The following is a 24,511-nucleotide window of genomic DNA, read 5'->3' as shown; positions in this document are numbered from 1 at the left end:
AAAAAGAAATTGAAAAACATGGTATTTTTTCTGGATGCCGGGCCTTCGGGTCTTATAAAACTCTTTCACATCAGGATTTCAACTTTTCATTGCATATTTTTGGGTATAGCGATGGCATAAAAATTGGGATTATAGTACAATTAGTAAATTGAAGAGTCCATTTCGATTAAAACTTATCTGAAACAATGAAAGTTTTTTATTTTTACTTCCCCACATTTCTTTTTTCGCCAAAAAGCTGAAGAATGCATTCAGCTATTTTTTGTTGTCCCGTGTGTAGAAATCCAAGAAAATGCAGAATCTGTTTCAAATGCGTTTCATAGGTGGAACAGGACTGTCGATGCATTTTTGTTCGGAAAAATAGTCTCTATAGATAAAATACCCAAAAAATACTTGTAATGAAAACTGTTTTAACTTCTACATATCAATGTTTTTTTATTTCAATTTAACAGTGTTATAGAATCGTTCCAGATGTACCCCACCAAAATGATATGCAGTCAGACCACTCTCGTCGTCTTTATGCTTGTTGTCATATTGACTATCAATATTTTCAGTTATTTCACAATTTTCAAGATAGGTGAGTTAACAACATTACATCAAGTCTTGTCAATTACATGGCTTAGCAATCTGTAGGTGTATTGGTAGATTTTAGATCGAAAATTCCAAGCAACCGAGCAAATCGATATCAACAACCCAAAAGCTCTGGATGATCTCCGTGCCAAGTATGCTCTCAACTCTGAAAAATACAGTCAAGATCTGTATCGAGCATCAAGAGGAGACGATCACAATGAATTCTACGAGAAAGTGAAGTTGGAAGCATTCTGTCCGTTGAAAGAAAGACTTGGAGAGATTGATGACGGAGGAAAATATGTTTGTAATCCGAGAATGGTTAGAAAGGATGATTGCACGTAAGTTTTGAAGAATTTCGTCGGTGTAGGACTTAGTAAAGTAATTAAAATAACATTCTTATAATCTAAATATGTGAAACAGTGCGGTCCGGTTGATTTGGATATTAAGATAATCGTCACGACCAGGGTGCTCCACCGATACTTCAAAACCGATTAAAATCGGTTATTGGTAATAAAATAGGTTAAAATATTCGTCGGTTTTTAGAAAAATATCTTAAATTTTAAAAAAAATCCCAATTTCTTGATGCATTACTAGCCTTCAATTGAATATAAAATTACAGTCGAAAATCCGTCTTGGAAACTTGACAATGTTCTAAAACTGTAGATATTTTAATTGAGTCTACAAATCTAGTTGATCAAGGAGTGTCACTCAATTTCACTTATTTTGAATGTTTCAAAAAGTTAATAATTTTCAGACTTATCAAAATTTAAAATTGCTTCGTCACGACCAGGGAGCTCCACCGATACTTCAAAACCGATTTAAATCGGTTATTGGTAAGAAAATCGGTTAAAATATTCGTCGGTTTTTAGAAAAATAAATATATTTTTCTCCGGGGAAAATCGGAAAAAGTCGATTTTCTTCGATTGTGTTTTGAAAAAAACCGCTCGGTTTCGACTTTCACCGATTGAAAAACCGGTTAAAAACCGATTATTCTTCGATTTTTACCGATTTTTGCCGATTTTCATCTGTTTTTTTTCTGAAAGTTCAAGGTCTACAGTAGTTTTTCACGTTTCTATCATATTTTGCACTGTTCTCAATTTAGATTTTACGTTAAAATTGATAATTTCTCATCTTTGTTCAAATTTTCTATAAAAATAGAAAAAACGTATGAAGTTATTGAAACGTGACAAACCGCCGTAGAATTTGAACTTTCAGAAAAAAAACCGATGAAAATCGGCAAAAATCGGTAAAATCGAAGAATAATCGGTTTTTTAACCGGTTTTTGTTTTTGGAAAACCGGTTGAAAAAACCGGCTTTTCTTCGATTTTACGGCCGGTGGAGCACCCTCGTCGCGACGCTGTATTAAAATCAACCTGAATAACTATAGAATAACAATGTTCTGAAACATGTTATAATTCAAAAGTTATGTTTCAACGAATTCATTTTTGGCTGATAAAGATGGTTGCGTGTTATTATTATCTTGTACGCCTGTGAAAAAGTTTATTACCTGGCTGAAGAAAGAAACTATAAAAATTTCAAACTTTTTGACAATTATTGTTTCTACTGGAATTCTTCTCTCACGAAATTTAAAAAAATATTGCCGCTGATATAAACCAAATCAACCAGAAAAATTATAATTTAGTATAATAATGTTCTGAAACAAGAAATTATTCATAAATAATGTTTCAACGAAATCATTTTTGTCTGATAAAAGTGGGAGTTTATTGTTTTTAATCCATCGATTGGTAAATAACAACTAGAAAACTCTGGTGATGTTCAGTACCTGGATGGAAGGAAAATCATGAAAGTTTCCAATATTTTGACAATTAACGGTTCTGCTGTTTTTCTTCTATGTATCATGAAAACTTGTGAAGTTTGGGGTTTGTTCCAGTTTGAGTGTTGTTTTGAAAGTCAATTTTAGCTAGTTGCATAATTCCTGTTCGATGAAATAAAAATATGAATTACGGTAGAAAGAAATTGTTATGGGCTTGAATGAAAAATGATGAATCGGAATCATTAGCAAAAATTAGTTTTTATGTTTTTTTTCTGAAAATTATGTAACAGTGGGAAAAATAATTCCTCGATTAGTATTTTTCTAGCTTGTTTTACCAAATAATCAGCCTTCAACTCAATAAAAAAAATTTTGAGTAGGATAGTACTCTGGTGGTCGTGAACGGCTTCCCACAAAATGACAAATGAGTATAAAAACCCTTGACACTCAGCCAAGTCTTTTTCTGGCACCGTGTCCACCGTTGCGCAGCGGAGCGCGTTTTCTCATCCTCGCCATGCTGTGCAAGATTCATGCAACACTCAATAATTTCAGAATCATCTCTCTCGGTCTCAACAACCAGATTTATTTCGATCAGCACATTCAAAATGTGACAGGAGGACATTGTAGAATTCTTGGAGCTGATAAGGTACTGTTTCGCGTAAATGATTAATTTTGGAAACGTTATTGCAATTAATTTTACGATCGAATTAATTGTTTCCAGGACCCCCAAAACATGGAAACCCAAGCGAAATATGGAGGAATGAATGGGAAGTTATTTTCTGGAATGATTCCAACAGACATCTCAATATCGAGTATAATGCAAACAGCTGGAAGAAAAGAAGTGGAGATATTGAAGATGGATATTGAGGGAGGGGAGATGGATGCGTTGGAACCATTCCTAGAGGAATATAAAGTTTGCCAGGTAACAAAATTTCTTCTGAAATTCGCAAAATGAAGTAGAAATTTTCAGATACTGATAGAAGTTCACAAATCCCCGGCCGAGCACTTCAAAATGCTGCAAATCATGGCAAAGTGAGCTATTTCTTTTGAATTTTTCTCTCTACAGTAACCTTTTCCAGACACAACTTCCAAATCTACAATGTGGAAACCACTCCCTATTGTGTTATGTGTTGTGAATACAGTCTGATTCACGAGAGTTGTATGGAACAGTTTGCAGTTGTTCCGTTGGCTCCGATTGTTTTGAGAAATGAATTATAGAACTTTTCGATTGTGGTTTTTAGTTAATAAGAAAATTCTTTAAAATAAAATGAATTGATGCTGAAACTGACTCCTTTTCAAATTCGGTCAGAGATTTTCCATAAAAATTTCTCGATGCAGTTTCACTTTCACTTGAAGATATTATATTTTATTTTTAGATAGTAATGAATTGACAATCATTGAAATTCTGAGATCGGTGTTATTTCTGAGACTTGGTTACTATCGGTGTCCTAATCCCAAACATTGTTCATTTTCCTCTTTTCTACTGTCTTTACCATTTTAAATATTTTTTCCCAATTCTCATGTATGCATAGGTGATTAATATCTATCCCGAAGATGGTCTCAGAAACAAAACGTTGATATGAGTAATTGTGCCTAACTTTTATTCAAGGTAATTTATTGGTGAAACTGACACATAAAAATATTTTACTGTTTCATAACCTCGATTTGGAACGTTTCACAATGCGTTTATCAATTTCACCTGTTTCGTATTTTTTGAATTTTTTAATGATTAGTTATCTATTTCTATCGGTTAGGACAGAAACAGACTTCGAGAACTAAGAACACAACTAAAACTTACAAGTCAAAGAGCGTTTATTCGTTGCCAAAAGCAAACTTAGAACTTTATCACAGAGTTCGATCTTATATAGGCTTGAGTTTCATAATGTGAAGTAGGGTTTCCGGTTGCCACGCGAATATACATTTCCTTTTGTTTCTTCTCTTCCAGTGGGTTTCGAGAATGTAGAACTTCGGCGAAGCCACTTCCCCCTCCTCTCGGCGATCGGGCATCCTTTTCCGAGGTCTTTCTTCAATCCAGATTGTGGTCTTCTGTCTGCGTTCTTCTCCCACTGACATCTGACTGAATGGCTCGGCAACGCATTGTGCAAGTACTTCTGTAGACCATCCAGCGACTTCCGGTGCCATTTCTCCAAGATCAACGGTGTCTTGTGATTTCCGACGGGCATCAACGGATCCACAACTTCCACGTTCGCTGATGTCTTCAGCCATTCTTTCCACTGTTTGGCCACATTGTCGACGTCCCCGAATTCACATTGTAGACTACTCGGCATCATCCAGACTTTCTCCACTTCCTTCGCAACTGATTTTACGAACTCAACTCTCTTGCTGTTCTCATCCTCCTTATCAGTGTACTCAACAAGTACCACTGCCTCCTTCACTTCTCCCCAATCGAACTTCTGAGTCCACCCCGTTATCGTCTTATTACGATACTCGAGAACACCTGGCCCCCTCGCCTCCAATCTAGGTCCGATGACCGCAACACTCGCCCGAATCTTCACCTTCTTTCTTTCCTTCTCCTCCCCTTCCGCCTTGAACACCTCTCCCACGTCACCCGTGCTTGCACTTCTCCCCCTCTCTCCACGCACGGCAACGCTCTTGCACTGTATCTCTGATACCTCCGTCGGAACCTTCCGAAGTTTCTCTCCTGGTCTCTCCATTTTCTTCTCACCTCCAATGAACTGTCCTTCTGCCGAGTTCTCTTCGGCATTCACCAAACCATATGGATCTTTCCATTTCAGCTCAACGCCAATGCTCTCAAAAGCATTAGTTCCTATCAGTATCTTCTCCACCCAATTCTCAACCAACTGGAAAACTACTCTCACTTTCCGCCCTCTGACCACCATGGGAATTTTGATCTGCCCCCTGACTCTCATCTTAGAGTTTGACGCATTCAAAACTGTGAATGTCGGCTTTCCGAACACTTCAACTTCCTTTTCCCAGTCACGACACCCCGCCTTCAACCTCTCATAAGCACTAGTCGATATCACCGATACGACTGCCCCACTATCAATGACAACCCGTCTCCGTTGTCCCAACATCTCCACCATTTCCACGGTTTCCACCCCAGCATTCTTGACAGTCCCCTCCTGGATCTGCACTTTATCGACTCTTTTCGATACACATTGCCAGGAACCATGTCCAATTCCTCCACAAGTGAAGCATTTCATTTTCGCTCCACTATCTCTTCTCTCCCCTACAGTTTTCCGGTCACCATCGTTACTACCTTCAGGCGACCGACGACCATCACTGTTTCCCTGGTCTCTCGATCTCCCCATTCTCTCTTTCTGCTTCCGCAGTTTCTCATTCTCCCTCTGGAGTACAATATCCTTCAACTGGTCATACTGCGCCGCCAGTGGCAACTCCAACCGTTTAGCTACCAGCACCGACTGCAGCATGTCGTCATCCTCCGTAGCTATCATCAACTTTGTCGTTCTCATCTGCGACAACGTCGCTTTCTCGACCTCGGGATACGCTTTCTTCGACCACTTCTCTACCTCCACCAGGTACTCCCACAACTTCTGTCCCGGAGCCCTCTGAAGGCGATCGAATTCATGCAAGGCCTCAGCCTTCGCATCCCCCTGTCTCTTCCGGAGTTTTCTCTCAAACTCCACAAACAACTCAGCAATCGGCCTCTCCTGCCTATCTCCCAGTGCCTTGAACAACGACTTCGCTGCCCCCTTCAAGTATCTCTCCTCCAATATGGCTACTAGCTCATCATCCTCATCCGTAACCTGCTGGTACTTCAGCAAGAACGCTCTCTTGAACTCCTTGAAGTCCCCAGTACCGTCAAACGTTTTTGGCTCTGGCAACGCCGACGCCTTCATTATTCTCCCCATAGATGCCACCATTCCCATCATAACCTCGTTCCCCGCGCTATACCTGGAACTTCTGCCACTCTTCCAATCTTCACCCCAACTTCTTTCACTATCCGAGAATTCTCCACGCCTGCCATGCATCGAGAATTCGTCATCCGAATCCCTTGAGGACCACTTTCTGACCACCTCCAACCTCGAGGGCACCGGAACTTCCTTAGTATCACGGGCCTGTCCAGCCTTCTTAGGCTCACTTTCCTGCTTTCTGAGCAGTCCTCTCAACTCGCTACTTGCCTCACGCTCCTCCTTTAGCGTCTTTTTGTACTTCGAGACAGCCTCCTCAGCCAATCTCTTCTCCTCTTTCAGCTTGTTCAATTCTCTGAACAACGTCTCTCTCTCCTCATTCCAAGCATCTTGTAACAATGCCAACTCATCTTGGGCCTTTTTGGCATTCTCCCCGATGCCACCTGGCACCATTTCTACACCTTTCTCACAGAGTTCACGCAACTCTTCTACCGTTTCCACCTGATTTTCTCTCATCAACCCGATGATCTCCAACGTCCACCTCTCTCCGCCAAGCTCATCGAATCGCTCGCGCAACTCTTTACCGTACTTCTTAACCGGCGCAATCAATCCTTCCAACTGTCTCGCGGTACCTTGGCAAGTCATCTTGACCGCCTCAAAAATATCACTTTCCATTTGCCCCGACGCCTCCACAAAATCGGTGAACCCTTTCACCAACTTGCGTCTCTCCCGCAGGCTCACCTCACTCATACGCGAAGACGCAGAGTTCCCGACCGTAACTCCCTCCGAGTTGTTTTGAGTGCTGTCTGTCCTCAGCATCTCCATACTCCCGTTAGCAGTCATTCCCGACGTCTGCAACGACACCTCCGTAACTCCAAACTTTTTATAGTCTCTTCGATCTTCGACCTCCGAGAATGAAAGATACGTCCGCTGAGTTTTAGTCAACGGGCGGGTTTTTCTCCAAACGGACCTTCGATCCGATTGAAAAATAGTTCTAATAGCGAAGGAGCTCGGATCAGGTCTTATCACCTTTCACCAGCGTCTGACTTCTACTACTACAACTAATTTGGTTCGGCCCCCAAGTTATCTATTTCTATCGGTTAGGACAGAAACAGACTTCGAGAACTAAGAACACAACTAAAACTTACAAGTCAAAGAGCGTTTATTCGTTGCCAAAAGCAAACTTAGAACTTTATCACAGAGTTCGATCTTATATAGGCTTGAGTTTCATAATGTGAAGTAGGGTTTCCGGTTGCCACGCGAATATACATTTCCTTTTGTTTCTTCTCTTCCAGTGGGTTTCGAGAATGTAGAACTTCGGCGAAGCCACTGATTAGTGTTTCCAATATTCTTTATTACTGTTATCATCTTTCATAGCAAGTTTTTGACTGACTGGGGAGAAAATCTATTAAATGTGGATAAAAATGCGCTCAACACCGGTCGGAATTCTCCCATTTTCTTGTTTCAGATAGGAATTAACCTACCGGTCTATTTTTTTGCAGTACACGCGTAAATAGTGTTACTTAGACTTCCAGGTCCGTCGGGCCTCTTAAAAACGTTACTCTTAATTTTGCTCTGCTCTCTGGTGCAGTATAAGTATTTCACTACATATCTTGTCACTAACTGATACTGAAACACCAATTAGCATACGTCTATTATTCTCCCTTTGAATTATTCATCTGTTTGTTGCTTTCCGATTTACATAAAAGCCATCGAACAACTAATCATTCATTCCACTTTTTACTTCAAAAATGACTCAAAACTATAGATTTCTTGTTGTTATATTATTATGCTCTATTTTTATCTACCTAATGTTCAATCGCTTCGGAAAGAAGAAAGCAGGTGAGTGTCTTGGGGAAATTCATCGGCTACTGTTCGTGAATTAATGTTTCGGTAAAAAATGTACTGTATCAACACAATTAGAAACAGAAAGATAAATTAGTAAAGTCGTAATATTTACCAGAGTTTTCTGCCTTGTACTATTTCATAATTATCTTAAGAATTACTGAATAATTCCACTGTAATATTGCGTCTCTTGAGTTACTTACATAAATGAAAAATTGTTGATGAGTTTGGGATTGAGTTACAGCCTTTTTTTTAAATTCATAATGATTTGTTTGACATAACAAGTCTGATTTCACTATGTAACGCGTTCTCTGTAAGACTCGAGCAACGCGTGCCCTAGGCTTAGATTTTTATATGATCATGTACTATGAGTGTTGTGAAACACATATGCACAATATTGGGTCGCAGCTCCGGGTTACTGTAGTACGGTAGGTGCTCAAAGGTCAAAAAATGAACTTTTTGAAAATTGATCGGGGAGAGCTGAAATTTTTAGCATATATTGAATAGGAATAGAGTATTCATTTTACAAAGTTTCAGAATTTTCGAAACTTTTTCAACCGAGTTATGGTCAAAAAACACAATTTTTTGACCAATTTTTGAGAAATACCAAAATTAGGGTACTTAATCGAAATTTCCCCATTCCAAAATTATTATTTTCATATTTGCTATTATTTTCCCTTTTGATCAAAAAACAATTCATTCAAAAAAACCTCGACCAAAGGGTTGAAATCCAATCGAGAAAAAACAAAAAAAAAATTTTTTTTAGATTTAAAAAATTTTGTTTTAGAAATGCGTAGTCCTTGTGATTTGCAACATTTTTTGTATTAACACTTATGTTTTTACTCTTCACTATCACATAGAAATCTTGAATATAGTGTAAATCTTCAATTGAGCGGCGTGTGATTTCCAGCTGTCGCGTAAGAGCGGCACACACAAAATAAATGTTTTTGTTTGAGTAATTTTATGATTGGGCTTTGTTTGACAATAAACTGCTTGCTGTAGAAGAAAATTCGGTACGTTTTTCATTCACACAGTTGTGCATAAATTCAATTAATGTCTCACATGAGAATCTCTTGCATTGGGAACCGCAGATCTTGATTTTTTTTTTGTTGTAAAATACATTACTTGCTCTTACTAAGAAACTCCTAAAGTAGTAGCGGCGTTCTCCCAAGTTTTGCTAAAAAAATCGATTTTTTGTTTTTTTGGAAAATTTTTTAGTCGACTCACTTTGGCTCTTCATAACTTCTCACATTTTCAATATTTTCAAAAGATTTTTTTTGCAGATGATTGGTAAAGACATGTTCTTTATTTTTGCTTATTAAATTATAAAGCTAATACCTTGTCGGAATGAGATAATTTAGGAAATACTTTTATTTTGAAAAAAACCTTCTCAAGAGACAGAATCCATTTGATCACTTGTCGGATGATGCAAGTTGGCACACTCAAATGTAGATCATACCAAAAAATGAGATTTACTTTGAATTTTAGACTCCTTTACAGGATATTTATGTATTACTCCCCCCCCAAAAACTACAACTAATTTTTTCTGAGTTTTTCATTTTTAGGTCACGTGATGGGAAAAGAAAAATGAACACAGTGGCCTGATTTCCATTTCAATTTTAAACACTTTTTATGTTGACATCTTAAAAAAAATGACCCAAATCTAACGATTCTTCTGTTGAGTAGAGCACATGTATGGTAGTAATACATAAATAGCCTGTAAAGGAGTCTAAAATTCAAAATAAATCTCATTTTTTGGTATGATCTACATTTGAGTGTGCCAACTTGCATCATCCGACAAGTGATCAAATGGATTCTGTCTCTTGAGAAGGTTTTTTTCAAAATAAAAGTATTTCCTAAATTATCTCATTCCGACAAGGTATTAGCTTTATAATTTAATAAGCAAAAATAAAGAACATGTCTTTACCAATCATCTGCAAAAAAAATCTTTTGAAAATATTGAAAATGTGAGAAGTTATGAAGAGCCAAAGTGAGTCGACTAAAAAATTTTCCAAAAAAACAAAAAATCGATTTTTTTAGCAAAACTTGGGAGAACGCCGCTACTACTTTAGGAGTTTCTTAGTAAGAGCAAGTAATGTATTTTACAACAAAAAAAAAATCAAGATCTGCGGTTCCCAATGCAAGAGATTCTCATGTGAGACATTAATTGAATTTATGCACAACTGTGTGAATGAAAAACGTACCGAATTTTCTTCTACAGCAAGCAGTTTATTGTCAAACAAAGCCCAATCATAAAATTACTCAAACAAAAACATTTATTTTGTGTGTGCCGCTCTTACGCGACAGCTGGAAATCACACGCCGCTCAATTGAAGATTTACACTATATTCAAGATTTCTATGTGATGGTGAAGAGTAAAAACATAAGTGTTAATACAAAAAATGTTGCAAATCACAAGGACTACGCATTTCTAAAACAAAATTTTTTAAATCTAAAAAAAAATTTTTTTTTGTTTTTTCTCGATTGGATTTCAACCCTTTGGTCGAGGTTTTTTTGAATGAATTGTTTTTTGATCAAAAGGGAAAATAATAGCAAATATGAAAATAATAATTTTGGAATGGGGAAATTTCGATTAAGTACCCTAATTTTGGTATTTCTCAAAAAATTGTTCAAAAAAGTGTGTTTTTTGACCATAACTCGGTTGAAAAAGTTTCGAAAATTCTGAAACTTTGTAAAATGAATACTCTATTCTTATTCAATATATGCTAAAAATTTCAGCTCTCCCCGATCAATTTTCAAAAAGTTCATTTTTTGACCTTTGAGCACCTACCGTACTACAGTAACCCGGAGCTGCGACCCAATATTGTGCATATGTGTTGCACATGTCCTCATAAACGTTCTTTGAAAGTTTCAAAGATGTAGCTAACTTACACGCCCTAGGCCCGAACCTACAGTGACCATACTCGAGTCTTACAGAGAATAGGTTATGTCATGTCCAAAATTCAAAAATCTACAGTTTCTGGTTCGAAAAATAAGATCACGATTCCTACATAATCTCAATCAATTGAGATTCTCAGACTATCATGATTTTCAAAATAAATATTTTTTACCAGTCAGGGAAGAAATTCGGATACCAAACGGGTAGAATCTACTTTTGAATTACTTTGAACAAACTTCTTTAAAATTCTGTTGCAATAAGCTATTATAATTTGATGGATTATTTGTTATCTTCAATCCCGGATTGAGTGTGATTTGTCTGTAGTGTTGGAAATCTGATGATTTCAGTGGGGCACTATATGCTTTGGATTTTTTTCGATGTAAAATGTCTAAATGAAAAAAGTCGAGTTTCAAAATGTGATCCTAACGGAAATCTGGAAAAATGCTGGCGTTTCTATTTATATTAACGTCCATCAGAAAAACTTAGTTTTTATAACAAAGGTAAAACTGAAAAAAAACATTTCTGTTTCTCGAAAAATGTATAAGTTGCATCGTTTTCAGTGTAATGATGACAAGATCTTTTTTCAATCTCTAAATTCTTCTATTGTTTGATAACGGAAGCATTTAAGCTGCAGCAGCAAACGTTTCAAAAATTATGTACTCCAAGTTGGTTTAAGACATAAAATCTTGGTTTCATCGTAATACCCAAACCTTTGTACGAATTGTCAAAAATCAGTTCAAAATTTTGGATCTCAGGCAAATCTGTCGAAAAAAGACAGATTTTTTCGATTTTTTCGACATTTACCTCGAATAGTGAAAATTTTCAAATTGAGGGGTTCTTATATCATTTTTGCATGTGTTCTACCAATTAAATGAAAAAATAATTTATAAGTCTGAGATTCACTTACCACCTTCTAAAACTTTATGATGATTTGTTTGACATAACAAGTCTTTTTTCACTATGTCTTGTCCAAGATTCAAAATCTACAGTTTCTGGTTTGAAAAATAAGATCATGATTCCTGGTCAACCTCAGTTGCATTTAATTTCATGCTTTTGAAAATATATTTTAAAAACCAGGCAGAAAATAAATTCGGATACCAAACGGGTAGAATTTACTTTTGAATTACTTTGAACAAACTTCTTTAAAATTCTGTTGCAATAAGCTATTATAATTTGATGGATTATTTGTTATCTTCAATGCCAGGTTGAGTGGGATTTTTCTGTGGTGTTGGAAATCTGATGATTTCTATTTTTGGAATTAATTTTCCGAGATAAAGTGTCCTCTAAATGAAAAAAACTCCTGTTCAACAATGCGATCTTAACGGAAATCTGTCAAAATGCTGCGTATACCCAACGTCCATAAGAAAAACTTAGTTCTTTATAACAAAGGTGAAACTGGAAAAATTTAATTTTGGAAAAAAACATTTCCGCTTCTCGAAAAATGTATGTGTTGCAACGTTTTCAGTTTAATGATACGTCGATTTTTTTCTTCAATTGAAAATAATTTTTTTAAGCGCTATATTCCTTTTCATCTACGATTACCAACCAACATTATATCAACCACTGTGTTCATACCTTTGAATAATTCATAAAATCGTGGCTCCTCTCATATACCATTCGAACACACTACAAATTTATTATGTACGATAAAACATGATTCATACAAAGCAGAGAAATTATAGATTTCTAGTAGCTGTATTCATATTTTCTATCATATTCTTTCATGACTTGGTCTACCCCTCTGGGTTAGTTGAAAGTGGTGAGTGGATGAGTTTATCGAACATTCTGCTATAGTCGATTTCATGTTGCTAAAATTTACGTTGAAGTATGGGACCGACAGGTTGTCTTATTTTCTTTTAGTCTTGAAACAATTTTATTTTTTTTATTTTTTGAATTTTTCGTTCATAAAATTTGACTATGGACCAAAAAAAATTTATTTTTTGATATCCCTGACAACGAACTTTTGTGTACTCGTAACCCCTATTCTCCGTTTTGCAATTATTGTATAAACAACACGAGACCACTGTTTTTACTTGGTGAAGATATGAACAAAATTTTTCTTTTCAATTTCAGAATGTTCCAAATATCACGGAGCTTCAAAACTTTTCATAATCTTGTTGTAGCGAAAAATAAGTGAAATAAAATCTCGAATATAAATACTGATTTACTGATGATTTCAGTGGGACACAAATAAAAGTCAAGTTAAAAATGCCACTTTTTTCGTACATCTTAACGTCCATCAAAAAAACGTTGTTTTTTTACAAAGGTGAAACTGAAAAATAACTGATTTGGAGAAAATATTTCTGCTTCTCGAAAGTTGTATACGTTGTAACTTTTTCCGTGAAATGATTCTATCACAGTGTTCAATAGAAAACTATTTTTTTTCGCTATATTCCTTCACATCCACGATTACCGAACAATAATGAATCAACCACTCTGTCCTTACTTTTGAGTAATTCATGAAATAGTGCCTACCAGTCGGTTCACGTCGCCTAACGGCGACTGAACCTCCTTCTCAACACCACCCTTCTAGGTGTTACAGCGCCTGCGGCGCTTCTTGCATGGTTCAAACAATCGGGGTATCAGGATTCTCTTTTTCTTCTGGTCCTATAACTTTTCTTCGTTTGTTAGTAGTCTTTATTAGCTGAGCAACCCGTACTTGGTAACTCTATTTTCCCCTTAACAAAAGGCAGGTGATCCTCTAAATATTAAGTTTTTCACTTTTGACTGATCGGCGGCGATGCCGCCTCCCTCCTCTGAAGGCAAACTAAGGCCATATTTAGACAAATCCCTATTCTAGAATTCACCATCAATTCTTGAAAAGTGTTAGTTCATTCTCTATACTCCTAGTCGCTTATTTAATGGTTGAGACATCCGGGTCCTAGAATTAATTGTACTAAATACAGGAAATGTGTTTTTTGCCTGTCTGAGAAACCCTTCACCAAAAGAGAATTTCCTATTCACATCTTCAAAAGTTGCGTTTAAAGTATTCTTTTGAAGTATTTGACTTATCGGCGGCGGTGCCGCCTCCCTCCCCCAAATTCTTTCAAGATTTTTCATATACACGGAAATCTTCTTTTAGTTTAATTTGATCCAAAACGTTCTGCTTCCTAAATTTTGAACTGTTCGGCGGCGATGCCGCCTCTCTTCTCTGGAATACTTCGAAACAAAAACTATTTTACATATTTCTAAGTTTAAAAGTTAAAGAAGCTCCTTATTCAGTCTATTTTGATTTCAATCCTTCTCATTCGTACATGACAGTACTTCACAAAAAAATTATTTAAATTCTTAAAAAAACACTTTTTGAGTTTTTAAACGATCGGTGGCAATGCTGCATGACTTCCCCATGAAGATTCGGACGAAAGGTTTATTGTTAACTACTATCAAGTTTCTGGCTCGGTGTTTGTAGGATTGTAATTTTTTAAACACCGGCAAAGTTGGAACTCAATCATCCATTATGACCGAGTTTGAGCGGTGTGTACAGTGTCAACAGAAAGATAACTACTCCACCCTTTTGTTCTACAAAATCTCGACTATAACAAAATATTTACAACTTTCATTTACTGGCTATGTTCTTATAAAAACAAAAATCCAAAAACATTTCCAACCTGGCGGTAACGAACTCACCACCCCACGCGTGAGAGTCATCTGCGTAGACCGCTACACCAAATCCGCGCGGCCGAGGCGCTTTCGAGAATGCAGTCAAGAAACAACCGAGCCAATAGTATGACATGGATTTTTTTAAACTTTCTACCACCCTGTCGGGACACACGTTTCTTAACGCTTTTTACTGTTGAAATCGGTATCGTCTCCAGATGACGTCAAACTTGATATTTTAGAAAAAAGAAAAGTTCGGGCATCATCTAAGCGCAATTTCCTATCTATTGTAAGGTATCGACTGGATTCAACGGACTGATAATTCTAACTTTCGTTGTCTGCGTCTCCACGCGCACTTCTATCTCTCACCCTTTGTTATTGTCCCACCATTTGACCTCTCCCGTTTGCCCTACGCCCGCGGGCGCCATTGTCTCCCACCACCAGACCAGTATATAAGGCCGAGCGCAAGCTCATTCGAGGCCGGTCTCCGTACCCCTAACTTGTTGCCTTTTCTCTTGTTACTTACCTTTGTTATTCCCTTATCCCCCAGCGCCACTTTATCTGTAACACTTAGCTTTTAGTCAATAAATCCTTATTAGCGCATAACCGTTTATCGTTTATCATAAACACACATAATCGGTACTGGTAGCAGCGAGTCGCGTCTTAATTTTAAGACGTTTAAACACCCACCCACCCACCCCGCCTTTTATTGATTTTTAGTGCGCTTAGGACTGTTACTCCTTTAACTAGTCAACGGGAGTGCACGCCCGTAGTTTTAGGTTAGTAACTGTAGGTTAACATAGGTAGTTTCTAGGTAAAATTTAGCATTTTTTAGGGTTTCACGTAGGTTAATGGGAAGCGCGACTTTTTGACCGTCTTCACCGGTCGTTTTTGTTAGCTTACGTCAACGCGCTTCTAGGAAAGCCGTTCGTCGCACCCCTCTCTTTCCCTCTTAACAAAACTGCGCGCGCAGCAGTTTTTCGGTCCGTTTTAACTCGTTACCGTTTCTCCGTCGGCAAATCACCCCGACAGAGCCCCCTCTTCCCTTTTTGGGACTCCTTCTAGTTCGCGACGGATTGGAACAACACATCTCGACCCGTCATCGATTTTCGGACAGCAGCACATGGAAAATCGCGACAATCACACTCAACTCGACTACAGGACAGTTTTCCCGTCGAAAGTCGGTAAGTTTAGCGTATTCCTGGTCACAGCGAGTCGTGTGGGGTTAGAAACGGGGTTGACCACCGTGTCAACCCTCTAACTGTCACCTTCTCTCTCAGGAATCGCTTCTGTCCATAAGACATGTAGTTCTCTACACAACATTTAAACATTACTTCTGTTGTCGTGAGACAGCAGAGTGAGCTACCCTTGATAAATTTTTATCAGATTTTGGTCGGCGAATGGCTATGAAGGACGATTTGCGGTGAAGGCAAAGGCCTCAGGATTGAGCGCCATTTCAGGTCAACCCCCAGGGAAAATACGGAACATCCAGAAATGTTTTCGTTGGTTAATTCCCAGTGAAGAATAAGGAGCACCCAGTGATGGCTCGATGGTTATTTCCCAGTGAAAATACGGAACACCCAGAGACAGTTCGAATGTGCCCCTACACGAGCAAGGAACAAGGCATGGAAGTTCGAGAAGACTTCGGAGCTCCATCGGCGAGCGAGAGAACGAAAGGAGACAGGTAGACGGAAGATAAGCTGTCAAAACAACCCTTCGGACAGGGAAGAAGCGCCACAAGCACGTGGCAAAGGATTATCGACATCCGAAATAGTCGAGGAATAAAAAAAAAAAAGAAGCAAGTCGTCAAGCCATCGACGTCAAACAACGAAGATTAGCCGAGAAGAAGGAGTTCCTCGCTGAAAAACGGACGAAGAAACACAAATCGTCATCATTTGTACGGTCCGGAAGCACCAATGGTCAGAGATTGACGTCGGATTTCCATCAAAATCCATCGGAAGTGGAAAAACGCCTGAAAAATCTGAAATTCCACTCGTTCTCCAAGTTTTTCGACGCGAAGAAATTACATTCTTCGTAAATCAATGAAGTACAGTAAGAACTTCTCGGAGGAAGGCGCATGGTAAGGCGCAGCCGACAGGTCTCGGCACGACAAACCGCAGACGCGACCGCGTCGCCTACCGTAAGCTGGAGCGAGCGACAACAACAACAACAAGTCGTCATTTTGGGTTTTCGAAAGTCGCCGGAGTAATTTTTCTCTCCGTTTTCGCTGTTTTCGTCGAAATTTTCGCGTTTCTTTTGCTTAAAAATAATTTTAGCAAGCTTTTCAGCTGATTTCGTGATAAACCGCCGCTCAAATTCACAACATTTTTGAGAAAGACAAAATTTCGTCTTGGCCTAAAATTTTTTTTCGCTGTTTTTACGTATGTTTTCGTCTTTCGCGGACTATTTCCGACCTCTCTCATGGTCAATCGTCTAGGTTACGCTCGTATTTGCAGACTGGAACGTCAAAGCAACAACCGTCAAGGAGGAGAAGGCTACGCCGAAGCGACACAGGTCAGTCACGGGGTTGGTGGAGGGGCTGACCACTGTGTCAGCCCACCAACTGCCGTGTCTGATCTCGCTGAGGTCACTTCTCCGGTCATAAGCATAAAACCGAGCGGTGCCTCGTGTGAAAGCCTGAGCCCGTCTCGAAATACATCTGAAACAGCTGGCATCTCGGGCTTCGGCTTGAATACAGCTTACATTGCTAATCGGTTGAAAGAAATCGGAGAAATCCGTGATCTGGAAAACTTTTCAGGTGACGAAGATACATCGGCCAATCAACGGAAGTACACCGAAGAACAAGACGAAGCAAGAGACGAAGAAAACTTCGATGATGGTTTCATTCCTCAAGTAATGGCGCTGTCGTACGGAACAGCCTTTCCAGTGGAAACTTACCGTGGAACAACCCGAGAAGACTTCAATGGATTCGTTCGGGCATTCAACGATCGAATGTTAGCAATGGATGCGGATGCTTCGGATGAAGACAAAAAGCGAGTGTTCCTCACAGCGCTTAAAGATCAAGCAAGGGACAGAGCAGAGAGTATTCTGACGGATAACCCGAATGCAACATTCAAGGACATCGTCCAAGGAATGAAGGCGATTTTCGTGGGCACAAGTCACATGCAAAGAAGCAAGACACTTTTGCGTTCATGCAAGCAAGTCACCGGAGAGTCTGCCGACTCCTTCTTCCACAGGATCAGCAAGCTGGCTAAGCAGTCGTACCCAGGTAACTCCGGGTTTCAGAAGGAAGTCACACTGGAACAGTTCCTGAATGGCTTGAACCAGACAATTAGGACTCAGGTCATGCTCCGTACACCAGCTACTCCCGAAGAGGCACTCAGTTTCGCTCAAACTGTTGAAGGATGCTTAACACCGGCAGATCAACCCGCATCATGTGCTCAACTCCCTGAATTGATATCCTCGCTGACGAACATGGTCGTCGACCTTCAGAACCAGAACAGCCGACGTGACGTCTCTCGAAACAACAGAGAACGAAACTACAACGAAAGTGGGAACGAGTGGTCCGAAAGAAAGTGTTACTATTGCCAAAAGACCGGACACTACCTTCGAGGTTGCCGTCAGAGGAGGGGAGATCGCGAGAACGGAATCATTAACCAACGATCCAACAGGACTTGGAACCCGCGAGATAGTCACCCGGTAGATGTCAACGCAGTTTGTCGACACGACGAAGTGGAGGCTCTTCGCAATGCAATCAAGGCAAGAGATGACCAGCTCGAGGAGTTCAAGAGGCGGCACGACAGGATGTTCCATGATGGTTCCTACTCGTCTGAAAGCAACGCGAGCGTTTCCATGATACACTGGCCTACGCAAGTAGCGGAGCAGAGCCCACAAGTGCATCAGGCTGTCTTCAATCAGCATCGTATCGGATCGGAGCAGACCACAGCTCAGGTACCAATCAAAGCCAACGGCTTCAGGTGTAGCGCGTTGTTCGATACGGGATCCAACATCACCATTGCTGGCGACAACACACGCAAGATTCTGGAAATCGAGCAGCTGATAAAGACTCCCATCGACCACGCCTGTGGCATAGGAGGAAACCAGGTAAAAATGGCCGGCTCCGCCGACATTCTCTTCCAGATTGGCTCCGTGAGCATCAGTCAGCGTACCTACTTCACTGTCGGTAGTTGCACCCCTGGAAACCCACGCAGTTACGATGTCATCTTTGGCAACGACTTGCTGTCAAGGTTGCCGATGTTCGTCTTCGACTATGTCAACGCATCACTCCATATTGGGAAGGACATCCTGCCACTCGGTACCAACCCACCCGCAACTCCGAGCCCATCGCAGTTCGACATCAAGGTCGCGGAAGAAACGGTAAATCCCTCCAAGATTGGAGCGGATTGTGAAGGGTGCTATCCCAGGGGAATTCAGTCGCACCTCGGAGCTCACTATTCTGACAGCACCACCGAGTCTGCCAAGTGAGTGTCTGTTCGCGGCTCCACCGGTAATGTCATCTAACAACGTCGCGTTGATGATCACGAACGCTTCTGAAAATCCACCAGCTCAAGGAGTCGTACAATAAACTCCGGAGGGACAACTATTGCTCCACAAGCAGGGACTAGACACATCAAACACGACCACCAAGCACCATGGCCCAGTGGACAGAATTTGGCCGAAAGAATAAGTTTTCCTAGGTCTAAGTTTATCTTGGTTTAGTAGACCAGGGACGGTCTCGTTTAAAAAAGGGAGCCGGGAAATGTCATCCTGGATGAATTTCTTGGTGTAGACCTAGGAAAAGCGGTTCCCAAACCAATTTTCACACCCTTTTTGAACCCCAAATTTCCATGACTTTTGTTCGGCTTCCAGAGAAATTCGTTCACTGCAGCCACCGGTTCTACACTGGACATTCTAGTCACGTGAGCTCTGGCCACATCGGCAACACACTTCGTGTCAATCAGGCAACACCGTGGTCCAAACCAAGCAGTCGAAGGATGATCGATGGATCAAGTCATCAGTCCGTTCTTTGGACGATCGAGGACGATCTCAAATAAAAGATGGGAGGTGTAAGGTATCGACTGGATTCAACGGACTGATAATTCTAACTTTCGTTGTCTGCGTCTCCACGCGCACTTCTATCTCTCACCCTTTGTTATTGTCCCACCATTTGACCTCTCCCGTTTGCCCTACGCCCGCGGGCGCCATTGTCTCCCACCACCAGACCAGTATATAAGGCCGAGCGCAAGCTCATTCGAGGCCGGTCTCCGTACCCCTAACTTGTTGCCTTTTCTCTTGTTACTTACCTTTGTTATTCCCTTATCCCCCAGCGCCACTTTATCTGTAACACTTAGCTTTTAGTCAATAAATCCTTATTAGCGCATAACCGTTTATCGTTTATCATAAACACACATAATCGGTACTCTATCTATCCAGGTTTCATTAAAATCGGTCCAGTACGGAGGGAGTTATGATCGGCGACAAATAAACGGACAGACGGATCTGTTGAATATTATTAGTAAAGATTTGATATATTCTGGCACACTACAAATGTTTTTTGTACTATCGTGAACGGCGACGTGAACCGACAAACATGGTTCGGAAAGATAAGAGTAATTATAGATTTCTAGTAGCAGTATTCCTATTTTGTATCATATTGATTCATGACTTGGTCTATCCTTTTGTGTTAGTTGAAAAGGGTGAGTTCTCCATCATCGACCATTCTACAGTAGTTGATTTCAGTTTCAAGACAAAATAAAATAATAAAAACTATTGAGTACTGATTTGTTTCGAAAAAACATACCGGACATCATAAATTTCTGTTACGTTCGTCAAAATGTTAAACTTAATTTTTCAAAAAAATAGATCCAAATTAAAAGAAAATAATTCAAACTGTCGGTACCAAATTCTTGAGAGTTTATTTTTGGGTCAGATCGCATAACCATTTTTTCTAGTCGAAACAAATACTTTTATTTTTTTGTAATTTCGAACAACAAACTTCACAAAGCTTCAGAACGTTTAGTATTTGATAATATTTTTGTACATAGCATAAATGACATTTACGCAGATGTAATGCATCTGAGTAAAATGGAAGCTTAATAAGATTATCTTGAAACATACACTGTTAATAAAATCGATATAGCTTAAATCGAACTGTCTTTGGTCGCTGGAGATCCCGGCAGTGCAAATTCTTACTGTAGCTTAAAACCGCATAGCAAAAAAGTTTTCATACAGTATGCAAAAATTACTCAATCAGCCGGTTTCTTCCGAATTGAAAGTTCAAAAATGAAAGTTCAAAAGTTCTACTAAACTTTCCCCTAAAAAGTTTTTTTTTCAGTAAATACATTTTCCAAACATTTTTTCGTTATGCGCAAAGTACACTTCTGAGTACCGTGGAGATAGTAAAAGTTTGCAACATGAAACTGCGAACTTTTCTAAAATACAGTGTTCCAGTTTTCTGGTTTCAGTATACAGTAGCGAGCATAGGTGAGGGCAGATTCATACTTTCATGTGTATCTCTGCTGAATCGTGTCCGTTTTGAATAAACTTTTTTTTGAAAGATTGCTGAAATATCCAGTAACAAGAAAATAAGTTTTTTGTAAAAGTTTCAGTTCTGATTTTTTTCAATAATTGATTTTTCCTGATCGTGATTTGAAAATTCGAAAAAAAACTTTTTATTTTTCTTTTGGAGTTATTTAGTTTTTAATGTCAAAATGATGGAACATGTTCAAATAAACAAAAAATTATGTTGAATTGATTTCTAAAACCGTAAGCATCGTGCCAGAGCTCCAGAAGTCAAAAGTGGCGTCCTCGGGAAAACCATCATAACTCATCAAAAAATGCTCTAAATTAGCCAAAACATGTACCAAAAGACGTGTTTTGAGTTCTTCTACAGACCAACATCAAAAAATCAAGATTTTAGAAAAAATAATTTTTCTAATATTTTTCACCCAAAATTTTTTCATTCCAATTTTTTCCTGGATTTCCGATATTTTCTGGCAATAAAGCGAACAAAAAACTCAAAAATGTATTTCATTCTGCGTGATAAAGCACCTTGCATGCAGTATTTGAAACGTATGTTCGTTTTATTGCCAGAAAATATCGGAAATCCAGGAAAAAATTGGAATGAAAAATTTTTGGGTGAAAAAAATTAGAAAAATTATTTTTCTGAAATCTTGATTTTTTGATGTTGGTCTGTAGAAGAACTCAAAACACGTCTTTTGGTACATGTTTTGGCTAATTTGGAGCATTTTTTGATGAGTTATGATGATTTTCCCGAGGACGCCACTTTTGACTTCTGGAGCTCTGGCACGATGCTTACGGTTTTAGAAATCAATTCAACATAATTTTTTGTTTATCTGAGCATTTTCCATCATTTTGACATTAAAAACTAAATAACTCCAAGAGAAAAATAAAAAGTTTTTTTTTTCGAATTTTCAAATCACGATCAGGAAAAATCAATTATTGAAAAAAATCAGAACTGAAACTTTTACAAAAAACTTATTTTCTTGTTACTGGATATTTCAGCAATCTTTCAAAAAAAAGTTTATTCAAAACGGACACGATTCAGCAGAGATACACATGAAAGTATGAATCTGCCCTCACCTATGCTCGCTACTGTACATATTTTCAAATAGAAAATAGGGTTTCAGGTAGTTCCTAAAACGATATAACCATTACCTAGTGGTTGATCCTCGTACCTAGTGATCATTTACATCACAACGTTTTACACTAAGAGTGATCACCAAAATGTTTTTTCAGCTTCCCAAACCTCTACTTTCGATAATCAACAACTGAATTCAATCACCACAATCGAAGAGGAACCTGAATCACCACAATCCTCTCCACAGACTCAATTCTACTCTCTGGAACAGAAAAATCTACGGAAAGCAGCTCTTCAAAGAGTAGAAGAAGATCGCAGAGGACTGTTGGAAGCTGCAAATGGAACAAGTCATAAAGCATTTTATAAAGCAGTGAAACCAGAAGTATTCTGTGAGAAAAATGAGAGAATTGGGTATAAAGGAGACGGGGGAAAACAAGTTTGTAATCCAGCAGCCGTGAGAAAAGAGGATTGCACGTAAGTTGTGAATTGGAAAGAGATTCTGATTCTTGGAAAAAATTCAGACTCCTTTCCCTTGGTCTTCATAACCAAATCGACTATGACCAGGCAATTTTCAATGCAACCGGACGGCACTGCAAGCTGCTTGGAGCTGATATGGTATGACCACATAATAAAAGTGAAATTCACAATAAAAGTGTTTCCAGAATTCTCAAAACGCCAAAACACAAAAATCCTATGAAGAGATGGGCGGAGAGATATTTGTTGGGAAGATTCCCGCTAATCTGACCATCCCAGAAATGTTGGAAAAAACTGGAAGAAGTGAAGTGGAATTGTTAAAGATTGATATCGAGGGAGGAGAAGTGGATGGACTGGAACCTTTGATTAGGGATTATTATGTTTGTCAGGTACGAATAACGGAGCTTTTACTATGGGTCTCTTTTAAGGGTTCTAGTTGAAAACATGCTGAAACACTACATTTTTTTAACTTCAACTTCCAGATTTTCATCGAACTCCATGGAAAGAACCCAATTGATCACTTGAATATGCTCCGAATGATGTCTAGGTAAGTCTCCCTCCCCACCTGGTAGACCTACATCTTTTTTCTTCTCCAGATACGGATTCCGTCTATTCAACATCGAACCGAATCCCTACTGCCGGATATGTTGTGAATACAGTCTGATCAATGAGTTGTGTATGACTCTGTTTGGAGCAGTCCCGTTGGGTATCACTATTCCACATTAGAGAGGGATTATTGTGGATTTGTTTTGAAGCTGGTTATATAATTTTACTTTCTCCTTAATAATTTCGTGTGAACTCGGTTTGAGAACAGAAAAAAAAAAATTATGTTCCAATTAGTCCTTATTAAATGAAACATTTTTGCTTGGTAATGAAGCTGTCTTGAATCGAGGTGTTTTCTTTGATTGAGCTATGTATATAGTAAAGTTTCATTATAGTGTTCCCACATGACACAGATCATTGTCTCATCAAAAGTTGAACTAAAAATCAGTAAATGTATTTTCAGTTTCAGTTCAAGTTTATCCGGGCCACACGAGATTCTGTAGTTGATACTGCAGGCGGATAGTTGTGATTAAATGGAAATTTAGATAACAACGTTTAAAAAAATATATATTTTGCCAGAACATGGAAATTTTTAAAGATCTCAATAGAGTGCAAAGTGGTAATAGTCTTAAGTTAGGAAAATAATTACATGTTCTTTTTGAAACAGTCACTTTTTGAAAATGCAATATGTTTTCACTATGGACAATGTTTTATAGCGAGGGTAAGTTAATCAATTTCTGCGAAATTATATTTATCCGCTTTCCCGATTGCGTATGATACTGATAATGTCTCATCAAAACGTTGAACCTGAACCCAGAAAATGTATTTTAAGTTACAGTTCACGTTTATCCAGGTTGACTTTCCAGGTGGACAGTTTTGATTGAATGGAGATTTTGATAACAACGTTATTTATTCATTTTCATTAGAAATACAACGGAACAGTTATTAGCTTAAAAAAGTTTTACATGTTCTTTCTGAAACAGTCACTTTTTGACAATGCGAAATGCTCTCACTATGGAAAATGTTTCATAGCAAGGGTAAGTAAATCGACATCAGGAAAATGATACTTACCCACTCTCCGGATTATGTGAAAAAATTCTAACGAAAATAACTACAAAAACTCAAAATAATCTCAAAATATTCAAAAATCGAAGTAATAATGTGAATTACTTTTTTATTGGATTGAAATGTCAGTGAGCTTTTTACTTCTTCAATTGTCGAATTCACCATAAGGCAAAACTAATTACTCTTTTGTAAGTTTATTATCGGAATAAAAAAGTTCCGACATTTTTTACCGACGCGCAAAAGTCGGGGCGTTCCCGGAGATCAGTGGCGGGACTTTTGCGCGACGGTAAAAAATGTCTGAACTTTTTTATTCCGATAATACTGTGGATGGAATTA

At 38.7% G+C, this 24,511-nt stretch overlaps 1 protein-coding gene across 1 annotated transcript; it reads left to right on the top strand.

Annotated features, from left to right (window-relative positions):
* Nucleotides 1-468: 468 nt before the first annotated feature.
* On the top strand, nucleotides 469-3,556 carry GCK72_012535 (uncharacterized protein; the record flags this gene model as incomplete). The annotated part of the gene is made up of 6 exons (XM_053729194.1): nucleotides 469-574; nucleotides 650-905; nucleotides 2,891-2,984; nucleotides 3,060-3,260; nucleotides 3,309-3,370; nucleotides 3,418-3,556. The coding sequence occupies 6 exons, from the start codon at nucleotides 469-471 to the stop codon at nucleotides 3,554-3,556; spliced, it is 858 nt and encodes a 285-aa protein (XP_053583966.1).
* Nucleotides 3,557-24,511: the final 20,955 nt, after the last annotated feature.

The sequence above is a fragment of the Caenorhabditis remanei genome, chromosome IV, assembly GCF_010183535.1.
Source record: "Caenorhabditis remanei strain PX506 chromosome IV, whole genome shotgun sequence".
NCBI lineage: Eukaryota > Metazoa > Nematoda > Chromadorea > Rhabditida > Rhabditidae > Caenorhabditis > Caenorhabditis remanei.
The sequence above is the reverse complement of the archived record's forward strand: the minus strand, read 5'-3'. Positions and strand labels throughout refer to the sequence as shown.